Here is a 20246-nt window from a genome sequence, read left to right as displayed (position 1 = left end):
TAATGGAGACTAATTTATAACATAGTTAGTTAGTAACCAAAACCTTGATAATTAATAGTTAGATACCAATTTAAAAAATTATTTTATAAATTTTTATTAATAATATAAATTGTTTTAGATACTAATAATATTTTCGCAAAAATAGATTTTCTTATAATAATTTGTCTTTTTAGTAGAGGGGGTACAAACTTTCTTGGAAGTACAGGTAGTAAAAATAGCAAAGTTTGTACATATTGTGGTGTTAATGGACAAATAATAGAGGAATATTATAAGAAATATGTCTACTTTTCTAATCATAAACTTTATAAACCTTATGAAACTATTGTTAATAATACAATGATAAATATAAGATATGATGTTAAAGAATATCATCATTCAGAATCAACATACAATAGGATGAAGTTTACTGTTTAACAAAATCAAGTGATAATTCTCATCACTCAAGTTAGGGTTTGAAGTTTGAGCTAAACATGTTAAAATAATTCTCTTTTCTCTAAGGAAAGTGTTCAAGTTTCATATTCTCACCTTAAACAAGAAACAATCTAAATAAATTATTTTATCTTCCTATATTTCCTATATCTATCGCTCAATAATGCTCTAATAATGCATCACATCACCTCCAATGAGGATTAATAGTGAAGTCATATCAAACATCACTTCCTTGTTGGTTCTAAAATTCATTGTTAAATTGAATAATCTATAATTAGTTGTTTGAATTTAAATACTCGTCATTTCATTTACTGTATTTACGATGTAAATTGATTTAACATCATTAATATGAACATGACATTGATTATTATGAAATGATAATTAGTGAATGATTCTGGAACATGTGGGGATGGTTTTAGTAACAACCACAAGGATATTATTAAATTAATATGATATGTTATATAAATAATAATAAAAATTCGATGAAATTTTAGATTAAATAGATAAATAAAATATTCATTAATATTCTGGATTCTATTATATATAAATAAATTAATGTATGTATAGAGAGTGAGGGTTGATATATCCAACATCAAATTATAGGGTTATAATATTTAAAATGAAATATATAAGAAATTATTCTATTGTAAGATATATATTATGATAACTATATGTATACTATAAATAATAAGTTATTAGGTTAACAAAATATTTATAACAAGTAATAATATCAATTTAATTTTAATATAATATTAATAAATCACTTGATAAATATTATATATATATATATTAATTTTATATGTTTAATATATTGAAATTATATTTTAAAATAAAAATATCTAAATATTAAAAATAATTACACGCACTGTAAATTATTCAATATTTGAATAATTATCCTTATTAATTTAAAAATATATATAAAGACATAATTTTTTTGGCACTAATCATAAGTAAGAGGATAGAAGTTATGAAAAAACTAAATTTATGAATATTACAAAATTTAACTTAATCACATTGAAAAAGAATTATAAAGTTGAGTTATTTATATGATTTCCGTACTTATTTAATCTTGTATAAAATTTCTCGATCAATCCATTATATTATTTAACATATTAAAAATATATTTAGTTTTTCTATATTAAGCTGACTCATCATTGACGAGGCACGGATTAGGTTAAGGACCTTTCAGCTTCAACTTGTGCTAATTTTCAACTTTTCCACGTTCAACTTTTTCACAGTCCATCACTGATCATAGCTGTTCCCATCTGCCAAACAGAAAATCTCTGAAACGGATAAACTTTACAAAAGGATTATTTTCATACTTCTAAAAGAAACTCCTGTCTAACAACCAATTTTAATAGTATAATAATATATTATAATTTTATGTTAAAAATAAATAAATATTTTGTTTTTTAGTGATATTAAGTAAATGTATTTCGTCTTTTAGTAGTGATAAAGTTTTATTATTCTAAAATTTCACTAGAAACAAACACTCTACAACTATATTTTAAAATAATACACTTTTATATATGTCAAGTCAATGAAATCGTTGTATCATTTTGAACTTTTATTAGTGGTCTATATATTAAAAAAGTATTGATACGTTCATAATTTTTCACTAAATTATAATATGAGAGATAAATAATTTTAAAATTACAGTGTACTATGTATTACATTTGTAGTTGTGATTACAATTTGCAAAGTGTGTATTTACACTTTATGAAAGTAATATTTTCAAAGAAAAAACACACATGTCTATTTCATTGTCTGAGAGAGTGCTCAGATCACTACCTTTGGTACGGATCGAAAACTTACCTGACAAAGAATTTCGGTACCACACGCATCTTCACACAGACATTTCTATTTCAGAGAGTGTTTAGATCACTACGTCTTTCTTTCGTACGGATCGAAATTTATCTTCGTTACCTTACAACCGTTTACAATGACTTCGATCATGGGCAAGTCATCAACTTTCTTCACCTTCCCAGCGTCAGCAGATACAACCTATATATTTTATATTACAATTTTTAATATAATTATTTTAATACTTTTTATATTTTTAATTATAAATTTATTTTTTTATTATATATATTTATATCTAAACCATGGATTATGAAATCATCATTTCCTTACCACCATGACACCACCATGCAACTTACTATAAATTGTTGCCAACCTTGCAACTCAAAATTCCATCCTCATTAATTCAAATCATTCTATCACGTTACTGTTTCACGTACTTTTTACCGTTTTAACCTTTCTGTGTCAATATGACTGTCACGGCGGCGCCAACGGTGACGGATGTCTTACGGTGAGGGGCAAGACCGTTTTGTCCCATGTCCCCGGAAACGTTGTTGTTTCTCCGATCGGAACAGAGTCCGCGTTCTTGGGTGCCACTTCAACCGTTTCAAGTTCTCGTCATGTTTTCGATCTTGGAATTCTTCAGTGAGGCTCTGATATTATTCACCTTTTTCTTTGTTTGGCTTTCTCACGTTCACCAAATGCTTCTAGAATCATATCAAACTTCTATGATCATGTTGACGTGTTATACACCTTGTTAAGTAGTTCAGAATGCTCGATCTGATTGTTTGTTAATAAATTCTGATAGATTATGCTTGTATGTTAATTAATTCTGGTTGTGTCTATTATTAGTTTACTTCATATACCAACTACATGAAAAATCTGCACCAAACTCTGAGAGTTGTTCACTGAACTTATTTTGGAAAACAAAACAAAAAAATGCAGGGGATATAAGTTGCTATCTTTGTTCAGAGTCAAAATCTGGTGGATGATACCAAGTCTAGGGAGATCTGCCAGTGATGTTCCAAAGGAAACTCAGTTGCTGCTCCTGGAAGCAAAAGAAGAATCTTCACTTGAGGATGAGCTTTCTTCTGATTCTGAAGAGCTAGCTACAGATAAAACTTCCTACATTCTCTTCTTGCCTGTTTTGGATGGACAGTTTCGCGCAACTTTACAAGGAACTCAATCAAATCAGCTCCAGTTTTGCACTGAAAGCGGTTGTTACTTCAGTTTTTACTATTTGATTTCCTTCCCGTTATTATCGTCCTCAGCTCAGCTATTTGATAGTAATATGAGTATGACTTTAGATTTTGAATGCTGCAGGAGATGCCCGTGTTCAAACTTCCCAATCACTGGAAGCAGTATTTGTAAATTCAGGGGACAATCCATTTGAGTTAATCAGGGATTCAATCAAGTATGCTTCTTGTTCTATAATGTCCTTAGTCTCTAACTACTTATTTGTTTAGAAGTCAGGAAATGTTAATTTTCAATTTACAATGGCATAGGATACTGGAGAAACACAAAGGGACTTTCTGTCATCTTGAAAACAAGAGGATCCCTGCACATCTTGACTGGTTTGGATGGTGCACTTGGGATGCTTTTTACACTGAAGTGAGTCCACAAGGAATTAAAGAGGGCCTTCAAAGGTATACTACATACATACTATTTTAACTAAGTACACCTATTGATAGATGGCCTGCAAATTTTGAAGATATCCATGACAATGACGATTTTGCCTGTTATCACAGTTTCTCAAATGGAGGTTGTTCGCCAAAGTTTATCATCATTGATGATGGATGGCAAGAGATCCTCAATACGTTTCACAAAGAAGGTGAACCAGTGATCGAGGGAACCCAGTAAGTTCTCTTTTCAGTCGAGGCCGCACATTTTTTCCTCCATTCTTTTAGTCATCTGCTCACATCTTTTTTGAACTGTAAGGTTTGCAACCAGACTAGCAGACATCAAAGAAAACAAAAAGTTCATCAATGCAGGCTCTGACAATTCTTGCAGCAATCTCCACGATTTTGTTGACTCTATCAAACATAATACGAATGTAAAGTAAGCTGTCTGATCCCATAAAGATACCATTCCATTACCACATTGAAACTTATGAACTGACCATGAATATAATGGTGCACTCTTTAGATACGTTTACATGTGGCATGCTTTAGCTGGTTATTGGGGAGGTGTACTCCCATCATCAGATACAATGAAGAAATATAATCCAAAGCTTGCCTATCCAATTCAGTCACCTGGTGCCACAGGGAACCTTAGAGATATAGCCATGGACAGCCTTGAAAAATATGGAGTGGGAATCATTGACCCAGAAAATATATATGACTTTTACAATGACTACCACAGTTACCTTGCCAGCTGTGGTGTGGATGGAATCAAAGTAGATGTCCAAAATTTGATGGAAACGTTGGGTTCTGGGTACGGTGGTCGTGTTTCATTGACCAAACGGTATCAAGAAGCATTAGAGAAATCTGTAACAAGGCACTTTAAGGACAACAACATCATTTGCTGCATGTCTCACAACTCGGATTCAATTTACAGGTTTGCAGTCTGTCTAATTAGAGGCAAGTACAATCCAAAATCTTGTTTGAATCCCTTTTCTGACTAGTTTATTTTACGTTCACAATTTTCAGTTCAAAGAAGAGTGCAACAGCAAGAGCATCAGAGGATTTCATGCCAAGAGAACCAACATTTCAAACCTTACACATTGCCTCTGTCGCGTTTAACAGCCTTCTACTGGGAGAGATATTTGTGCCAGACTGGGACATGTTCCATGTAATATTCCCGTCTCATTGCTTGTTCAAATGTTTCATGTATGAACATATTAATGAGTCGCTTGATACGATTAATTAATGATTCTATTTCAGAGCAAGCACGAGACAGCGGAGTTCCATGCTGCAGCAAGAGCAATTGGTGGTTGTGCAGTATATGTAAGGTAAGGCACCAAATCAGATTGAAGTCTTGGTCCCCCTTTGAAAACAATTTCTTAATCATAATAAAGTTTGAAAAATTTTTTTTTTATCAAATTTGATATATTACAGTGACAAGCCCGGCAATCATGATTTTAAAATCCTCAAGAAGCTAGTGCTACCTAATGGATCAGTCTTGAGAGCAAGATTTGCTGGCCGTCCTACTCGAGATTGTTTATTTGAAGACCCCGTGATGGATGGTAAAAGGTATGTAACAAGTTACTGTCTGTCTCTAAGAATGGCCTGAATTTTCTGCTGCGCTTTCATTCCTTACTGAACAGTGAACATATTACTGACTATTTTGCAGTTTGCTGAAAATTTGGAATTTGAATGCACTGACCGGGGTGGTAGGCGTCTTCAATTGCCAAGGAGCAGGAAGCTGGCCACTGAAATCGTTGGAAGCCGCACCTTTGCGCATAACCATTTCAGGGAAAGTGAGACCCCTTGATGTTGAATTTCTTGAAGAAGTTGCAGGAGAAAATTGGAGTGGAAGTTGCATAGTATATGCCTTCAATGCAGGTGAAAACTCCTGCATCAACTAATCACATTTCATTTCCTTTTAGAACCTAAAACACATTCATTTCTCTAGAAATGCCAAAACTAACTACTGTACAATACTGCAGGCTTACTTTCCATGGTTTCTCACAGAGGAAAACTTGAAACGTCCCTGGAGACACTCCAATGTGAAATATATACAGTATCTCCAATAAGGGTCAGTACTCAATAGGCCTACTTTGCAATCTACGTTTTGTGAAAAACCATCTTTACCAAGTATCTAACGGGCAAGAGTGTTCATGTGTGTCTAAACAGGTGTTTGGTCATGATGTGCACTTTGCACCAATAGGATTGCTTGACATGTACAATTCGGGAGGAGCAGTAGAAGCCTTGGACTGCAACATGGATGTTTCACAGTTTATAGTAAAAGTCAAAGGCAGAGGTTGTGGCCGTTTTGGAGCCTACTCCAACGTTAGACCAAAGCGTTGTGTAGTAGACATGAAGGAGGAGGAGTTCTCCTACAACCCAGAAGATGGACTATTAACGATTAAACTTGATGGTGAAGGCAATTCAAGGGATATAGAATTTGTATACTGAGGTGGCTCTATAAAGTCAAAGTAAATGTAATCTTATTCCTCTTCAGAGCCATTTTTTATTACCTAAACCCGGAAGTAACCTTAAATGGAATTTTATTGTTGTAGGAAAAAAAGATGATGTTTAAATTTGGTGTTATAGAACTGCAAATATTTCTTTAACACCTGTAACCAGTAATGTGACACGGTCTTATTCGTTGTAACATCTGTACAATCTCGTCCTTCAACCATGCTCATCAGTTTCCTACCATTCTGGAACCAAGTCACTTAAGGAAGCAGTTGCTACTTCCTGCTACAAGAACTAGGTTGATTTTGATCTAACTATAGAAGATTCCAGGGACTTAGGGTGTGTTTGGTTTTCCCTTGGAGACCCAAACAAGCGTTCATTCCTTATCCAAGACTGCATCCACTCATTTGACAATTTCCTTTCTCGTTGATTTGAATCTCGTTCTCGTCCAAACTTCTGTTGAATAAGAAACGACATAAGGATGTTTTTCCATTGAACGCAAAACTGTTATGTGCTGTACGGTATTTAGTCTAAAACTTAACTGCCAATTCCTATAAATATAGGAACTACCTTGTATAAAGAACAGATTGAGCAAACTATTCTTCTAATAATGCTATGTAAATTCTCTTACATCAATAAATCTCATGAAGTCTGAACGTTGGACTTCTGTTTTTGTAAATCTTTGTGTGTGTTGTGCCTAGATTTCTTCTTCTCGTTCTTTCTCAATCTTTCTTCTCGCGCTCCCTTGTTCCAGATTGTAACCCTAGCTGCACTCTCCTTAACAATTGGTATCAGTCTTGGACAATTCTACTCGAGAACTTATAGCTGATTCTACAAGTAATGCAGTGGTGATTAAAGAATGGAGGAACGTCATTTTACACTTCTCGATGTTAGACTAATTGAATTAGCAGGGTCCATTCAACGAATCTCAATGATTTTTTAAAGGAAACGGTGCAATAACTCATTCGCCAATCTTCTTTAGACAAATCAAATTCTAAAATGGGCAGAGGTAAGATTACCAAGAATTTACTTTCCTAACTTCAATGGTGACAATGTAGATCAGTTGAGAATTTTTTTCTCATTGATAATACACTTAATGATAGCACTAGTACAAAAATAAGAAAAAAATACTCCTTATTTAATGCGGTTCAGCGCTTAAACGCATTCGTAAAAAACGCGGTGGCATTTTTGAAATTATTTTGATTTACAAATGCGGTTATTTGAATAACCGCATTTGTAAATCAAAATGTTTGATTTACAAATGCGGTTATTTGAACAACCGCATTTGTAAATCAAAAAGCTTGATTTACAAATGCGGTTATTTAAATAACCGCATTTGTAAATGGTTTTTACCCTAAAAATTTTAGGCGCTCAACAGTTTCGTTCATTCTTCGTTTGCGCTCATATCTGTTCTTCGTTTTCTCTGGTTGCGAAGTTCTTCATTTTCGAAGGTACGTAACTGCATTGCCCCTTATTCTCTTGTTTCCATTGCTCCTAACAACTGCATTGAACTTCAATGGCTTTCGCTTTCCATATTGCTTTCGTTTTTAATGGGTTTCGCTCTGCATTTTGAAGGTGTACTCTTCCATTGCTTCCGCCGCTGTCGCATTTCGCTCTCGCTGCTTCCGCCGCCGCACTCGCCGCAGCTGCCGTGTTTCCTCTTCTCCCCTTCCACTCTTCACCAACAACGTGCCCCTAAAACCCCAGCTCATTCAGAAGAATATACAAATGCGAGCTCATTCAAAAGAATATACAAATGCGGTTATTTCAAATAACCGCATTCGTAAATCGCATTTACAAATGCGGCTCTATAGCCGCATTTGTATTTCTCTGATTTACAACTGCGTGCTGATCAAATGCGGCTCTATAACCGCATTTGTAAATGTAAAATAGCCGCATTTGATTAGCATTTCTGCGCTAGTGTAGGTTCTATTATTACCAAGACAGTTTCGAGGCAGAGAAGGGATGACTTTCTTGTGGACTAAACTTTGTAATGTTGATCGATCGAAAGGAGAAAAGGAAGATTCACCTACAATAGATTCTCTGATGCGTAATAAGAGTATAAAATATTTGTGTGTGAGTAAGAGTATAGTGTGTTGAAATCTGAGAAGACATACAGGTGGATTAATTTGAAGGATGAACAAGCTTAGTTTGGATTTAGCACATGTCAAACATTGATTTCGATTTAGAGTAATGCTTGTTAATTATTCTGATAATTGTTTGAACTCGAACAATAGTACTTGACCATTTGGTTCAAGTTTGATAAAGTTTCTCGATGTTCGTTTGAATTCAGATTGTGACTTGGTCGTTTAGTTCATGTTTGATATAGTTTTTCAATGTTCGTTTGAACTCGGATTCTGACTTGACCGTTTGGTTAAAGTCTCATAAAAATTTCAATGTTCGTTTGAACTCGGATTCTGACTTGATCGTTTGGTTCAAGTTTGATAAAGTTTCTTGATGTTCTTTTGAACTCGGATTGTGACTTGACCATTTGGTTCAAGTTTAATAAAGTTTTCTGATGTTCGTTTGAACTCGGATTGTGAATTAACCGTTTGGTTCAAGTTTGATGAAGTTTGCCGATGTTCGTTTGAAATCGAATAATAGCTTACAATAAGTATCATTGTAAACCATTATGTGTAAAAAAGAACTTTATTTCAAAAGAATAAGTCTCATTAAAACCTTACTTGGAAAAAACCCTTCTTAGATGTTTTGGGGAGTGTCCTCCAAAATCGAGTTATGGCTATTATACGAAATGTCTAGGAGCACCTGATCGGATAAGTTCTTCGATTAGATATCGTACCTTGAAGCATGCTTCCATAATGTGGCCCATGTTTTGATGATAATTGCATTTCTTGGTCAAGTCAGCTGATGGATGACTGGTTGTCAGAGGCAGAAGTTGCACCAACCTGAGGTTGCATGCTTCGTGCAAAATCACGATCCGACTTCTATTCAAGGGAGTATAATTTTCAAATCTCTTAGTTTTCTTGTGGGATATTGTTCCGAAGTGGCAACTTTCGAGGTTTTCATTATTTTTTCTTCTTACATCAACATTCTCCTCAGTATTGATGTATCAAGCAGCTCGGCTGCGAAGTTCATCCATGTTGGCTGAAGGATCCACGTAAAGGCTGTCTAAGAACTTCCCCTAACGAAATCATATCAGTAGGGTGTGCATGGCTACAGCCAGATGGAGGCCAGGAATATTTAATGTTGCTTTTGCAAATCATGTCATATATTGTCCAGGCTTTTCTCTTCACCTTGAACCACATTGTGCAATGAAGTCGACGCGCAACCATTGGTTTGTAATCAACAAATCTGGCCAAGAATCATGCACAAAGTGCGTTAAAGGAGTCAATGAAATTTCTGGGCAAGGAGTAGTACCATTTTAAGGCCACCCCCATCAACGTGGTTGGAAAGAGTCTACAATGTACGACCATGCTACCTAAGAACAAGTTCGCCTGAGTCACATGTGCTTTGATGTGAGCCTCAGTGTCTGAAGTCCCGTTGTATTTTTCCAACCTAGGCCCTTTCCATTTTCGGGGTAGTTGAGCTCTCATGACCTCAAAGGTAAAGGGGTGGAAACCTTCTAGATTAGCTTTCATCGTTTCATTGAGAGGAGGATTCAGTACCGCCTTGAATGGTGTTTGCTCGTGTCCTCGAGTTTCCCTCCACGATGATCTTGGAGTTGGAGCATAACAAGTCTCCCTCCAAGATGATCTGGGAGTATATGTGCAAGGAGAAGTATGTCCTTGTTGAATAGATGGTTCAAGCGATAATTGTTGGGACTTTGTCGTATACTGGGTAGGATTCCTACCAGTCTGAGTGTGGTCGTCATTTCTTGCCACCAATTGATCTTGTAAAGTTTGTATCTTAGCTCGATTTTGTTCAACTTCCACCCTGTGTTGCTCTTTCAGGGATGCTATATCCCTTTCAATCTTGTTATGCATTTTTCCAAGGACTTTCTCCATTGTCTTTTGCATGCTTTCCTCGTTCTTTTGGAGGATAGCCTCGAATTGGGTGGTCACATTGTTTTGTGAAGAACTCATGTTGATAAGGTACGTCTAGTTGTTATGGTGCTCCTGGGGAAAAGTTTTACCAAGGCACACGATGGGCACCAAATGTTCTTACCAAAAATGGATTAAGAGAGTTCAGAGGTGGAGAAGAGCTGACTTCTCTGTGGACCAAGCTTTGTAGTGTTGACCAATCACAAGGAGAGAAGGGACGTTCACCTACAAAAGACTCCCCGATGCTTATGTCAATAAGAATATAAAATATTTGTGAGTAAGAGTATGAAAAGTTTAATGTGTCCCTTTATTGAGAGAGTCATCATCTATTTATAGGTCTTGTTGGACTCATACCATTAAGAAAAACATTAAATAATTATCATGAGATATAAATTGATTTTATAATAGTAACCTATAACCGCTAGTAATCTATAATCGAGTTATGGTGTGATTTATGTGTCTTAATATAATATTAAACAAACAATTATTGGTATGAATGTATCAAGTTGTAATTGGGGGTATGTACATGTTCAATTAGCCATTTATTCATCTAGAAGGACGTGTCCTTCAGTGACATACAACAATAGTGAAATATACCAACTTTTCCTTACTACCTTGGAAAACTTACATCGCTTTGGTTAGAGAATGTTTTGGGGATGTTTTGTAGATCCCATGACAAAAATGGTGAAGTTACTACAGACCAACGTAGTGGACGAATACCATGAAGTCTTCTATGACATCATCAATAGCTTAAACCTCTTAGAATCATACACTATCAATTGTTTTCTTAAAGGCTTAAAAAAGACATCCAAATGCTGGTGAGGATGTTCCAACCTACAATGGTGCAAAAGGCGTTTCTTTTAGCAAGAATCTATGAGGTAGTCAGTACATCTATGCTTTCGGATTCTACAGGCTTTTTGGCCAATGATAAGGGATTTTTGGGTGCTAAACTGAGGCATCTTGAAAAAATACATACCTAAACTTGTCGACAATGTTAAACCTCAATTTTGATCTACAAGAATGTTGGTCCTAGGTTTATGAGTGAACAAAGGGCCAAAAGCCTTTGCTACTTCTGTGATGAACCATATACAGTGGAACATAATCTCACACATAAGAAACTCTAGGTACATGTCATGGAAATTCAAGAAACGGAAGAAGAACAAAAATTTACACCTACCAAACTTCTTTCTTTTATTAAGACTGATGATAGTCCTTTGGTTAAATTGATTAAGCTTGTTGTAATAACTTTTTCTATTTGGATGATATAGCATATGAGGAATTATGCTAGATTTTAGGATAAGATTGATGTTTCTAGGGCTATTTCGACAATTAAAGATTTAACTTGTCTAGTGAGGAATTCGTCTAAAGCTTCAATGAAGAATGATATGTTGGATTTCAACATGATTAAGTATTTTGGTATTAATACTCGTACTGGTAAAGTTCTTTGTCCTTTTCTTGTTAGATGGGAGTTCTCTTCACTAGGTTGGGTTAAAATTAACACTAATGGGGCTGTTAGGGGATATTCTGGTTTTGCTACTTGTAGATGTATTTTTCATGGGAGTATGGTGAGTTTATTGGTGTTTTCTCTGCGTTTCTTGAAGTTCAGACTGCTATGGTTGCTGAGTTTTATGGAGTTATACATGCTATGGAGGAAGCTCAAAAGATGGGGCATACTAATGTATGGCTTGAATATGATTTTGCTTTAGTTTGTGCTGCATTTACTGTTAGGATTAATGTTTCGTGGATGCTTCATATTCGATGAAATACTTGTCCTAATTACTGTAGGAAAATTAGGTTTAGGGTTACTTATATTTTTCGTGAAGTGAATGTGTGTGCCGATAAGTTGGCTAATTTAGGATTTATTCATAGAGAATCATTTCATTGGTATAATAGGCTTTCATCTAGTATGTTTTTAGAATTCTTTATAAATAGGTATAGTCTACCTATGTATCGTTTTTTGTTTACATGTATGGGTTTTGGTCTAGTCTCCCATATTTTTTTTTTGTATTTTCTTTCTTTTTTTTATTTTTTCTTTTTCTTTTAATAATTATTTTTTCATTTGATAATAGATAATTTTTGTTACTTGAGGTGTTAGCCTAACTGAGATATCAAGTTGCATAGTGATTCCTAACATGAAAGCTTTTATAAAAAAACACAACTACATTAGTTGACCATGGTCCTTAAATATCAATCAGTGTACTTACAGGAATTCCTAACTTAAGGACTATGAGAGTGATGAACTATTTCAACAAATATTCACTACATATTTTGTTGCATAATGTAAGTATGCCTTAGTTCTTGGACATTCAGGTTGCCAAGAAGTTCGAATGCCGAATTGAGGAAGGTGAGTTGTTGATGGTAATGATGGCTAATGTTAACAAGTTCACTGTCTCTTCCATAGTTAAGAATTTTTCATGAAAATTATAACATACAATATTTATGTCTGATGTACTCTTAATCCCATCAAGTTGGTGCAACTTGGTTCTTAGAGTGGAATGGTTGGTGACTTTAGGAGACATCACTTAGTATTTTGATATGTTTCTAGATTTTATTTTTCAGAATCCCATTTCTGGAATGTATTATTTGTATTATGAATTTACCTTTTCAAGGTGACTGAAATTTGATTTACAGAATGCAAAACAACCTTTTTTGAATTTCCTTTTCCATAACATATTTCTTAATTCTAGATTTCCAATTCCAATATGCACTCAAACGTGCAAGGGCAATTCTAGAATTTCATAAATTGATATGGCCATGGTGCAGGTTCGAATTGATTGGGTGAAAGAAGCAAAAGCTTAAGGTGACTTAAAAAATCAATGATTATTTTTTTTTTCTCTACACAAATTCTTCTTGTATCTCCATACTCTCTTTATGCACGTCCATAGAAGAAGAAAAATGACAAGTTTATCTTCCTCTTCATCTTCTCCATATAGCACTCATTTTCCCCTTCTCAGCAACAAAAACCCCTAACTTCAACGCCACCGCCACACCAGCTCCCACCTTAAGCGCCACCACCACTCAACTCTTACCTTTGCCATCTAAGCACAAAACTCCAGAATACAAAAAAGTATATTTTGGATTGTCCAATCTGGAATACTATGTTTTTTTGTATTCCAAATTGTGCAATATGAAATACAATTGTGTGTGCTTAGACGACAAAGTGAGGGGGTTCTACGAAAGTGGCACTAGAGGTGAGAGTTGTTATGACAATGGCGTTAAAAGTGGAAGTTGTTGTGGCGATGGAGGCTGTTGCGGCGGTAGCATTAGAGGTGGGGGTTGCTCAATAGAAAAAATGAAGAAAAATGAAGAAAGGGTAAAATTACCATTTTTCTTCTTCTACGAAGAGGTTGCTTCTTCCTACAACTTCATATGTTCTTGTGGAATTCTCATAACTTATATAATGCTAGAAATATCCTTTTGTAAATAAGTTAAATATCTGAAGAATGTGTGGATTTGTGTGTATTCCAGATTGTGTAATCCGTTGAATCTCTGGATTACACAATCCATAATTAATTGAAAGGGTGGGATAACTTCTAGATCGGAGAATCCAAAACTTATAATCGAATTCAAACAAATATTTCGGATTAGACAATCCATAAGGCAAAGGTATAATTAGAATTACATGAAAATATATTATGGATTACATATACTGAAAATTAATACCGAATTCAAAAGTATTTTTAAAAAAATATATATTCTGAATTACATGAACTGGAAGCTAATATCAGATCCAAAAATAACTTCCAATTTATATAATTCATAGTATATTTTAAAAAAAGAAATTACTTCCATTATCCAAATTTAATGAACAATTTCGAATTACAAAATAACTTCCAACATACATAACCTATAATATTTACAAAATAAAAAAAAATGAAATGACTAAAAGTATATTGATAAATCAATGGACAAGAACAGTAAAATATAATTCAAAAAATAATTTTTTTCATCACAAAAAAAAAAACTGTGAAATCCTCTCAAAATAAGTAAAAAATCACCTAAAAAATCTTCAACAAGGTTAAATAGGTATTAGGGTGTCTTGGGGTGCTGGGATAAGCAAAATAGAAAGAAGGTAAAAAGCTATTTAGAATTTTAGGGTTTTATTTATTTTTATTGAAGCACAAAATCGTATTTTCACAATTATTATAATGATAGCACAAGAACATATGGAGGTGCAAAAAGAAGCAGTGCAAGCAAAAAAGTATGGACAGGAAGCCCGTGTGAAAAGCCCAGATTTGTGATATTAATTAGTTTTGGGGTTGTGTATGATATTTTAGATATCAGAAGGCTTCCCTGGTTTTCTTATCCTGATACACTCTTCTCTCCTTGGTGCATAGTTTCTTACATGTCTATCACTGCCACTGCCTTCAAGTCCCTCACCATGGCCGATTCCTGCCTCCTCTCTTCTCCCTCCTCTCTCTTCCACAACATAACCAAATCCCACGTCTTCTCACCTCCCTCCAAACCCCTCACACTCCAATTCTCATGCCTCAACTCCTCACCCTCGCTCTCTCTTTCCCTCGCTGCACGAACCCACCGTTCCCCCGTCCTCACCCACGTCGCCCAAACTTCCGATTGGGCCCAGCAAGAAGGCAACGCCGACACCGTCCAGGCCCAAGATGAAAAACAAGAAGAGCCTGGTCTCCTCGACTGGGAGCCCAACGGCGAAGAAGATGAGGGTTTCGTCGAACCGCCAGAAGAGGCCAAAATCTTCGTCGGCAACTTGCCTTACGACGTTGATAGTGAGAAACTGGCCATGCTATTCGACAAAGCCGGAGTCGTTGAAATCGCCGAGGTTAGAAAGAGAGAACCTCGTTTTCTTCTCAAATTTCAATTTCGGTTTTTGTTAATGTTATTTAGGGTTTAAGAGTGACATGAACGCGTGTGGTTGTCCTTTATTTGTGATTTTAGGTGATTTATAACAGGGAAACTGACCGGAGTCGCGGATTTGGGTTTGTGACGATGAGTACTGTTGAAGAAGCTGAGAAGGCTGTGGAGAAATTCAGTGGCTATGTAAGTTCATATCACTTGTTTTTTATTCTGATGTTAAATAGTGAGAATAGGAGCTTGCTATGTATTGAATCCTTGTTTTGTGTTTATCTCTGGTGGACTCTGTTGTTTTTGTGATTGATGTGTTGCAATGGTATGAATGTCTGGGAATAATGGAGAAAAAAAGAATGGCTGGTGTTTCCTATCGAAGAGGCTGTGTGGATTATTTGAATTAAACCCATATGCATTATATTACCTGTCTGATTGTTGTGGCATTCCATCCACCCATACTGGTAAACAGCAACGATATGATTATGACCATTTTGAAGTCTCTTTGTTTCCTCTTTGCATCTATGAACCTGCAACAAGACTTCTTTTGTGTGCTTTTTTTATAAGGAAGGTCACTTTAATTAATATGTGAGTAGAGTTGTCTGCATAACTTGTGTCATAAAGATGAGGTGGCTTGTGCCTGTGTCATTTTAATTCCTTCTAAATATATAGTTACACATCTTGAAGTTCGGACTTCCATTCAACTATTTGTAATGTTTTTGTTTGTTAGCCAATGACTCGAAGGCTGACTGAATCAAATGCTACAGAACATTTATAAGTTTGCTCACGTCACATCTCTTGTTGCTATGAAAATTTTGTTGCTTTTCGCGAAGAAGTTTTTTAAAGTTGTACAAGTCAAATGTATCTAACATGTCATTCACATGCAAAAGAATGTGTATATTGCCATTGATATTATTTCTAAATTATTTTATTGTGTTGTTCTTTGGATCTTATTCTTATTATCTGTGACAGGATTATGATGGAAGACAGTTGACTGTTAATAAGGCTTCTCCGAGAGGAGCTCAACCTGAACGCCCACCTCGTCGTAACTTTGAGCCTGCCGCTTCTATTTATGTTGGTAATTTGCCATGGGATATTGATAGCACAAGGTTGGAGCAAGTTTTCAGTGAGCATGGTAAGGTTGTGAGTGCTAGGGTAGTCTATGACAGGGACAGTGGTCGTTCTCGTGGCTTTGGCTTTGTCACAATGTCGACTGAAACAGAAATGAATGATGCTGTTGCTGCTCTTGATGGTCAGGTATTACTTAAGTTTTTTGTTAAATTATCAATGGTTACATTCATTGATAATTAAATATTCTGAAAGCTGAAAGGTACAGGATTGTTATGTGTTATGTTCATAAGGAAAATAGCTTGAAACGTACTGCTTTTGAAATTGCATCTAGTGTGTGTGGTCTGAGGGCAGGTTGAAACAAGATATCAAATTGACTACTTTTACAGTTTGTTTTTGGATGATTTTCTGATATGGTGGTTTTGTTATTTCAGACTTTGGACGGAAGAACAATTAGGGTGAATGTTGCTGAGGACAGACCCCCCAGGCGTAGCTCCTTCTGAGTTGCACCTCAGGTAGTTCCCCATTTCAGCTGCTGGAGTTCTATTGCATTTTTTTAATGGCTGAGGATATAGTGACAATTTTCTTTAAAGGAAATTTCTTTCTTGGGGCGCCAATTTCATATTAGATTTATTTAGTATGCTATTATGAGTGTAATGTCCAGATGAAGAGTAAGTTGTAATTCGAACTCTAAGATCTTGAAAAAATGTATACTTTGTTGGGTTTTTCTCTGGGGCTATTTGTTAATTTATGAAATGAGAAAACGGGGAGAGAAGAGTTCTGTCGCGACTATTGTAGAAATGCTTTGTTCGTTTGAACTAAATATTCAACTGAAAAAAACCATTATTTTCAGTCACCGGAGACGATTCAGTTCATCCAGCTAATAATGATACTTTAATTTTTGGTGCATCCGATACGGCGGATGATTTATTGATTTTAATCATTGATGTGGGTTCTTGGTAAGTGTCAGTATTAATTCTTACGGGCTTTTTAACCATTTCGGTGTAATTTCATCTCCAAATTACTGAAATGAGTAAATGTTTTAAAATTTACTGTGGTGGGTAAGTTGTGTGGCCGTGAAACACGATTTCAAGTTTGGTCAAAAAATGATGGTAGATTGCATGGCTTTCATTTGAAATTGTGAATTATAGAAGTCATGGTTAGTGAAGAAGACTTTAATTAGAATACTTTTGGTTGCATGGCTTTCATTTGAAATTGTGAATTAGTTAGTGAAGACGACTTTAATTAGGAAACTGATAGTGTGAAGTTGCGAGGGAGAAAGAAGAGTTTTGCGTTCAAATGAATTTAATTTTTAATTTTCTTGCATGTCTATTAAAAGAATACCAAATTCTATATGATATTTGTTTTGTCACGATAGAGATGTAAATAAAAGAAATACGAGTATTAAATTAAGTAATCCAATTTAAATAGAGCGAGTACAAAATATTACAACAGTTGATGTTTTATTGTCTATATAGACAATTATTTGTATTTATACTGATAGTAAAAATATTTTTTTGTCTTCTTTAAAATTGGCTGATATGAAATTTTACTTCATAAAACTAATAAATACTATGCAAATTATAGATTGGGTCAACAAATATCATTTGCTATAAATAATAATAGTAACAAATAATGATAACAATATGAACAAACAATGATAATAATAAGGAGAAGATAGTCTAAGTACCTAAACTTTTCACAATTACACCATCAATAATTTTATTTAAAGATGTATGATAGATTGATTTTCAAGCTGAGGAGTGACTATTTTTAGAATATCAAATTCTGAATTTTTTCAATTATTCATTTGTACATTACGCATAACATATTGTTATTCATTTTCTTAGTAAGAAAAAAATATCTTCAAGATATTGATAGTCTACTCATATCATCCACTTTGTTTTAGTTTCAATTATGATTTTGTTATTTTAAATGTTGTCTTAACAATAGCACAAATGTCAAAAGAATTATTTTTGAATGCTTGTTGAGAATTAAGTTATTCTCCTTAATTGGAGTTCTTAGTTAATTCACTTAGTCTTAATCAATCTCTTGTTTACTTAATTCAAGAAGTAGAAGATAAACATATCACGAGTAGAAGCTTGGAACTAGTGAGGAGATGTTTGTTTTACCGATAAGATTTTGTTGAATTTGATTGATGCTTGTTTGATCACATTGTGTAAAAATTGAAATAGTGAAAATTTTAAGAAAATCAATGATGAATTCATTGTTGAATAAACTTGAGAGTCAATCTACTTTCTTTTACTATTTTTCAGTTGTCTACTTTACTTTTATGCACAACAATCTCAACTCCCTTTTATTTTCATTGTTATTTCTGACTTTTTTTTATTGCAGATAAGTTTTGAATATTGTTTTAACTAGATTTACTATTAGATTAATTGATAAACAACTTGTGATTATTTGACCATAATTAGACTACTATTTATTTGTTGTTAGATGGTCTAGCACTGCATTACACAATCTACACTCAATGTTATTTTAGTTTGACAACAAAATGACAACTATCAAATTTGGTGTCGTTGTTGGAGAATCCAATTTGAATTTGGTTATCAATATCTGCATAATTTTTTTGTATTTGTATAACTTTTATTTTTATGTTTTCTGCATATCTAACTCTATTTTTTTCTGTTCTAATTGCATAATTTTTCATATTTCTCAATGATCTCATTATTATAAAAAAACATATTTCAAAATAGACATCTATTGATGAAACATCTCATTGTTTTTCAACTTTTCCTCTTAATTTTGATTTTGAAATTAATATGGATTTAACTTCTATGTTAAATCAACTTTTATATGAAAATCATTCTTCACTTCAACATCATCAACAAAATTATATGCAATGTGAGTCTTACTTTCAGAAACTGCAATAGTCTTATAGGCATATTTTCAACCGTCTTTGCAACGCTTCTGCATCCCTCCATTCATTCCACTGCTTGGAATTAATTCTATCTTAGAGGATTTCCATCATGTCCCTTTTACGTCTCCAACAAAAAAAATATGTCATTAAGGTTATATGAAAAGGAAAAAAAGACTTTTGCACCCTCTATGCAATTTGGGTTTCAAGCATCATGATCAACTTGACTAACGAGTGAAATTTTGTATTTAACATGCTAGATTTGGACATTTGTTGACTTTACAAATATCGACATCAACCACCACTTGGTTACAACATTAGTGAAGAGGTGGAGGACAAAAATTCACACTTTCATATTCCACTAGGAGAATCTGTCGTCTCATTAGAATATGTGATATTGCAACTTGGTCTTTTAATTGATGAAAAACTTGTCACTAATGTGAGTAGTGATGATTTGGTCTCCCTATGTGAACAATTGTTAGTGTCACATACAATGGTGACAAAATGATTCAATCAAACTATGTTGATTAAACAATTCTTTTCACCAACTATCTTATGATGTAAACGATGTTGTTATAACACAATATGCAGAAACACACATTTTAACATTTATTGGATCTTTATTGATATTATATACATAAGCTAGTAGAATTCATATGATGTATCTATTATTATTGATTAACTTCAATTACACGTCAAATTATAGGAACTCAACTACTTTGGCATGTTTGCATCATGCTCTAGATTATGAGATTGACTTCAACCAAAACAACATTGAAGGTTTCATGCTACTTTTGTTGTGTTGAGCTTAAAATCACATTACATGTATTTATTCGATTATTAAGGTATTAAGTGCTAAAAATATTGCATCAAAGTCTTTATTTTCCACTTGTAGAAATGTTATTTATTTATTTTGTCCACTTACATTATAAAGTTCCATGTTACATTAAATTTCATAGCTTTTGTGTTTAGTATAGTATAATTTTTGTTTATGAGAAAAGGAAAAACACAATTAGACTATAGTCTCAAATATTTAATACATTTAATTACCTGCAGTTGAAATAAGTTGTTTATGAAATCACCAATGTACTTATTATCTTTTAGTTATTGATGTTAATCACATGTCTTAATAATTTTTGTAGACTATTATTAGAATGATGAAGTTAATCACTT

General features: G+C 34.0%; 1 protein-coding gene and 1 pseudogene across 2 annotated transcripts; both read left to right on the top strand.

Moving 5' to 3' along the window:
* Window positions 1–2566: 2566 nt before the first annotated feature.
* On the top strand, window positions 2567–6504 carry LOC137821313 (putative galactinol--sucrose galactosyltransferase 2; annotated as a pseudogene). The gene is made up of 13 exons (XR_016515359.1): window positions 2567–2874; window positions 3175–3446; window positions 3553–3643; window positions 3735–3875; window positions 3978–4085; window positions 4168–4287; window positions 4375–4785; window positions 4878–5019; window positions 5112–5179; window positions 5286–5420; window positions 5521–5732; window positions 5837–5925; window positions 6024–6504. The product of XR_016515359.1 is annotated as a putative galactinol--sucrose galactosyltransferase 2 (transcript).
* An 8072-nt stretch (window positions 6505–14576) lies between these two features.
* On the top strand, window positions 14577–16922 carry LOC137820242 (28 kDa ribonucleoprotein, chloroplastic). The gene is made up of 4 exons (XM_068624207.2): window positions 14577–15104; window positions 15221–15322; window positions 16100–16384; window positions 16630–16922. Exons 1-4 carry the CDS (start codon window positions 14655–14657, stop codon window positions 16696–16698), a joined length of 906 nt encoding a protein of 301 aa, XP_068480308.1. The 5' UTR covers window positions 14577–14654; the 3' UTR covers window positions 16699–16922.
* Window positions 16923–20246: the final 3324 nt, after the last annotated feature.

The sequence above is a fragment of the Phaseolus vulgaris genome, chromosome 9, assembly GCF_051622355.1.
Source record: "Phaseolus vulgaris cultivar YP4 chromosome 9, ASM5162235v1, whole genome shotgun sequence".
Taxonomy (NCBI): domain Eukaryota; kingdom Viridiplantae; phylum Streptophyta; class Magnoliopsida; order Fabales; family Fabaceae; genus Phaseolus; species Phaseolus vulgaris.
The sequence above is the reverse complement of the archived record's forward strand: the minus strand, read 5'-3'. Positions and strand labels throughout refer to the sequence as shown.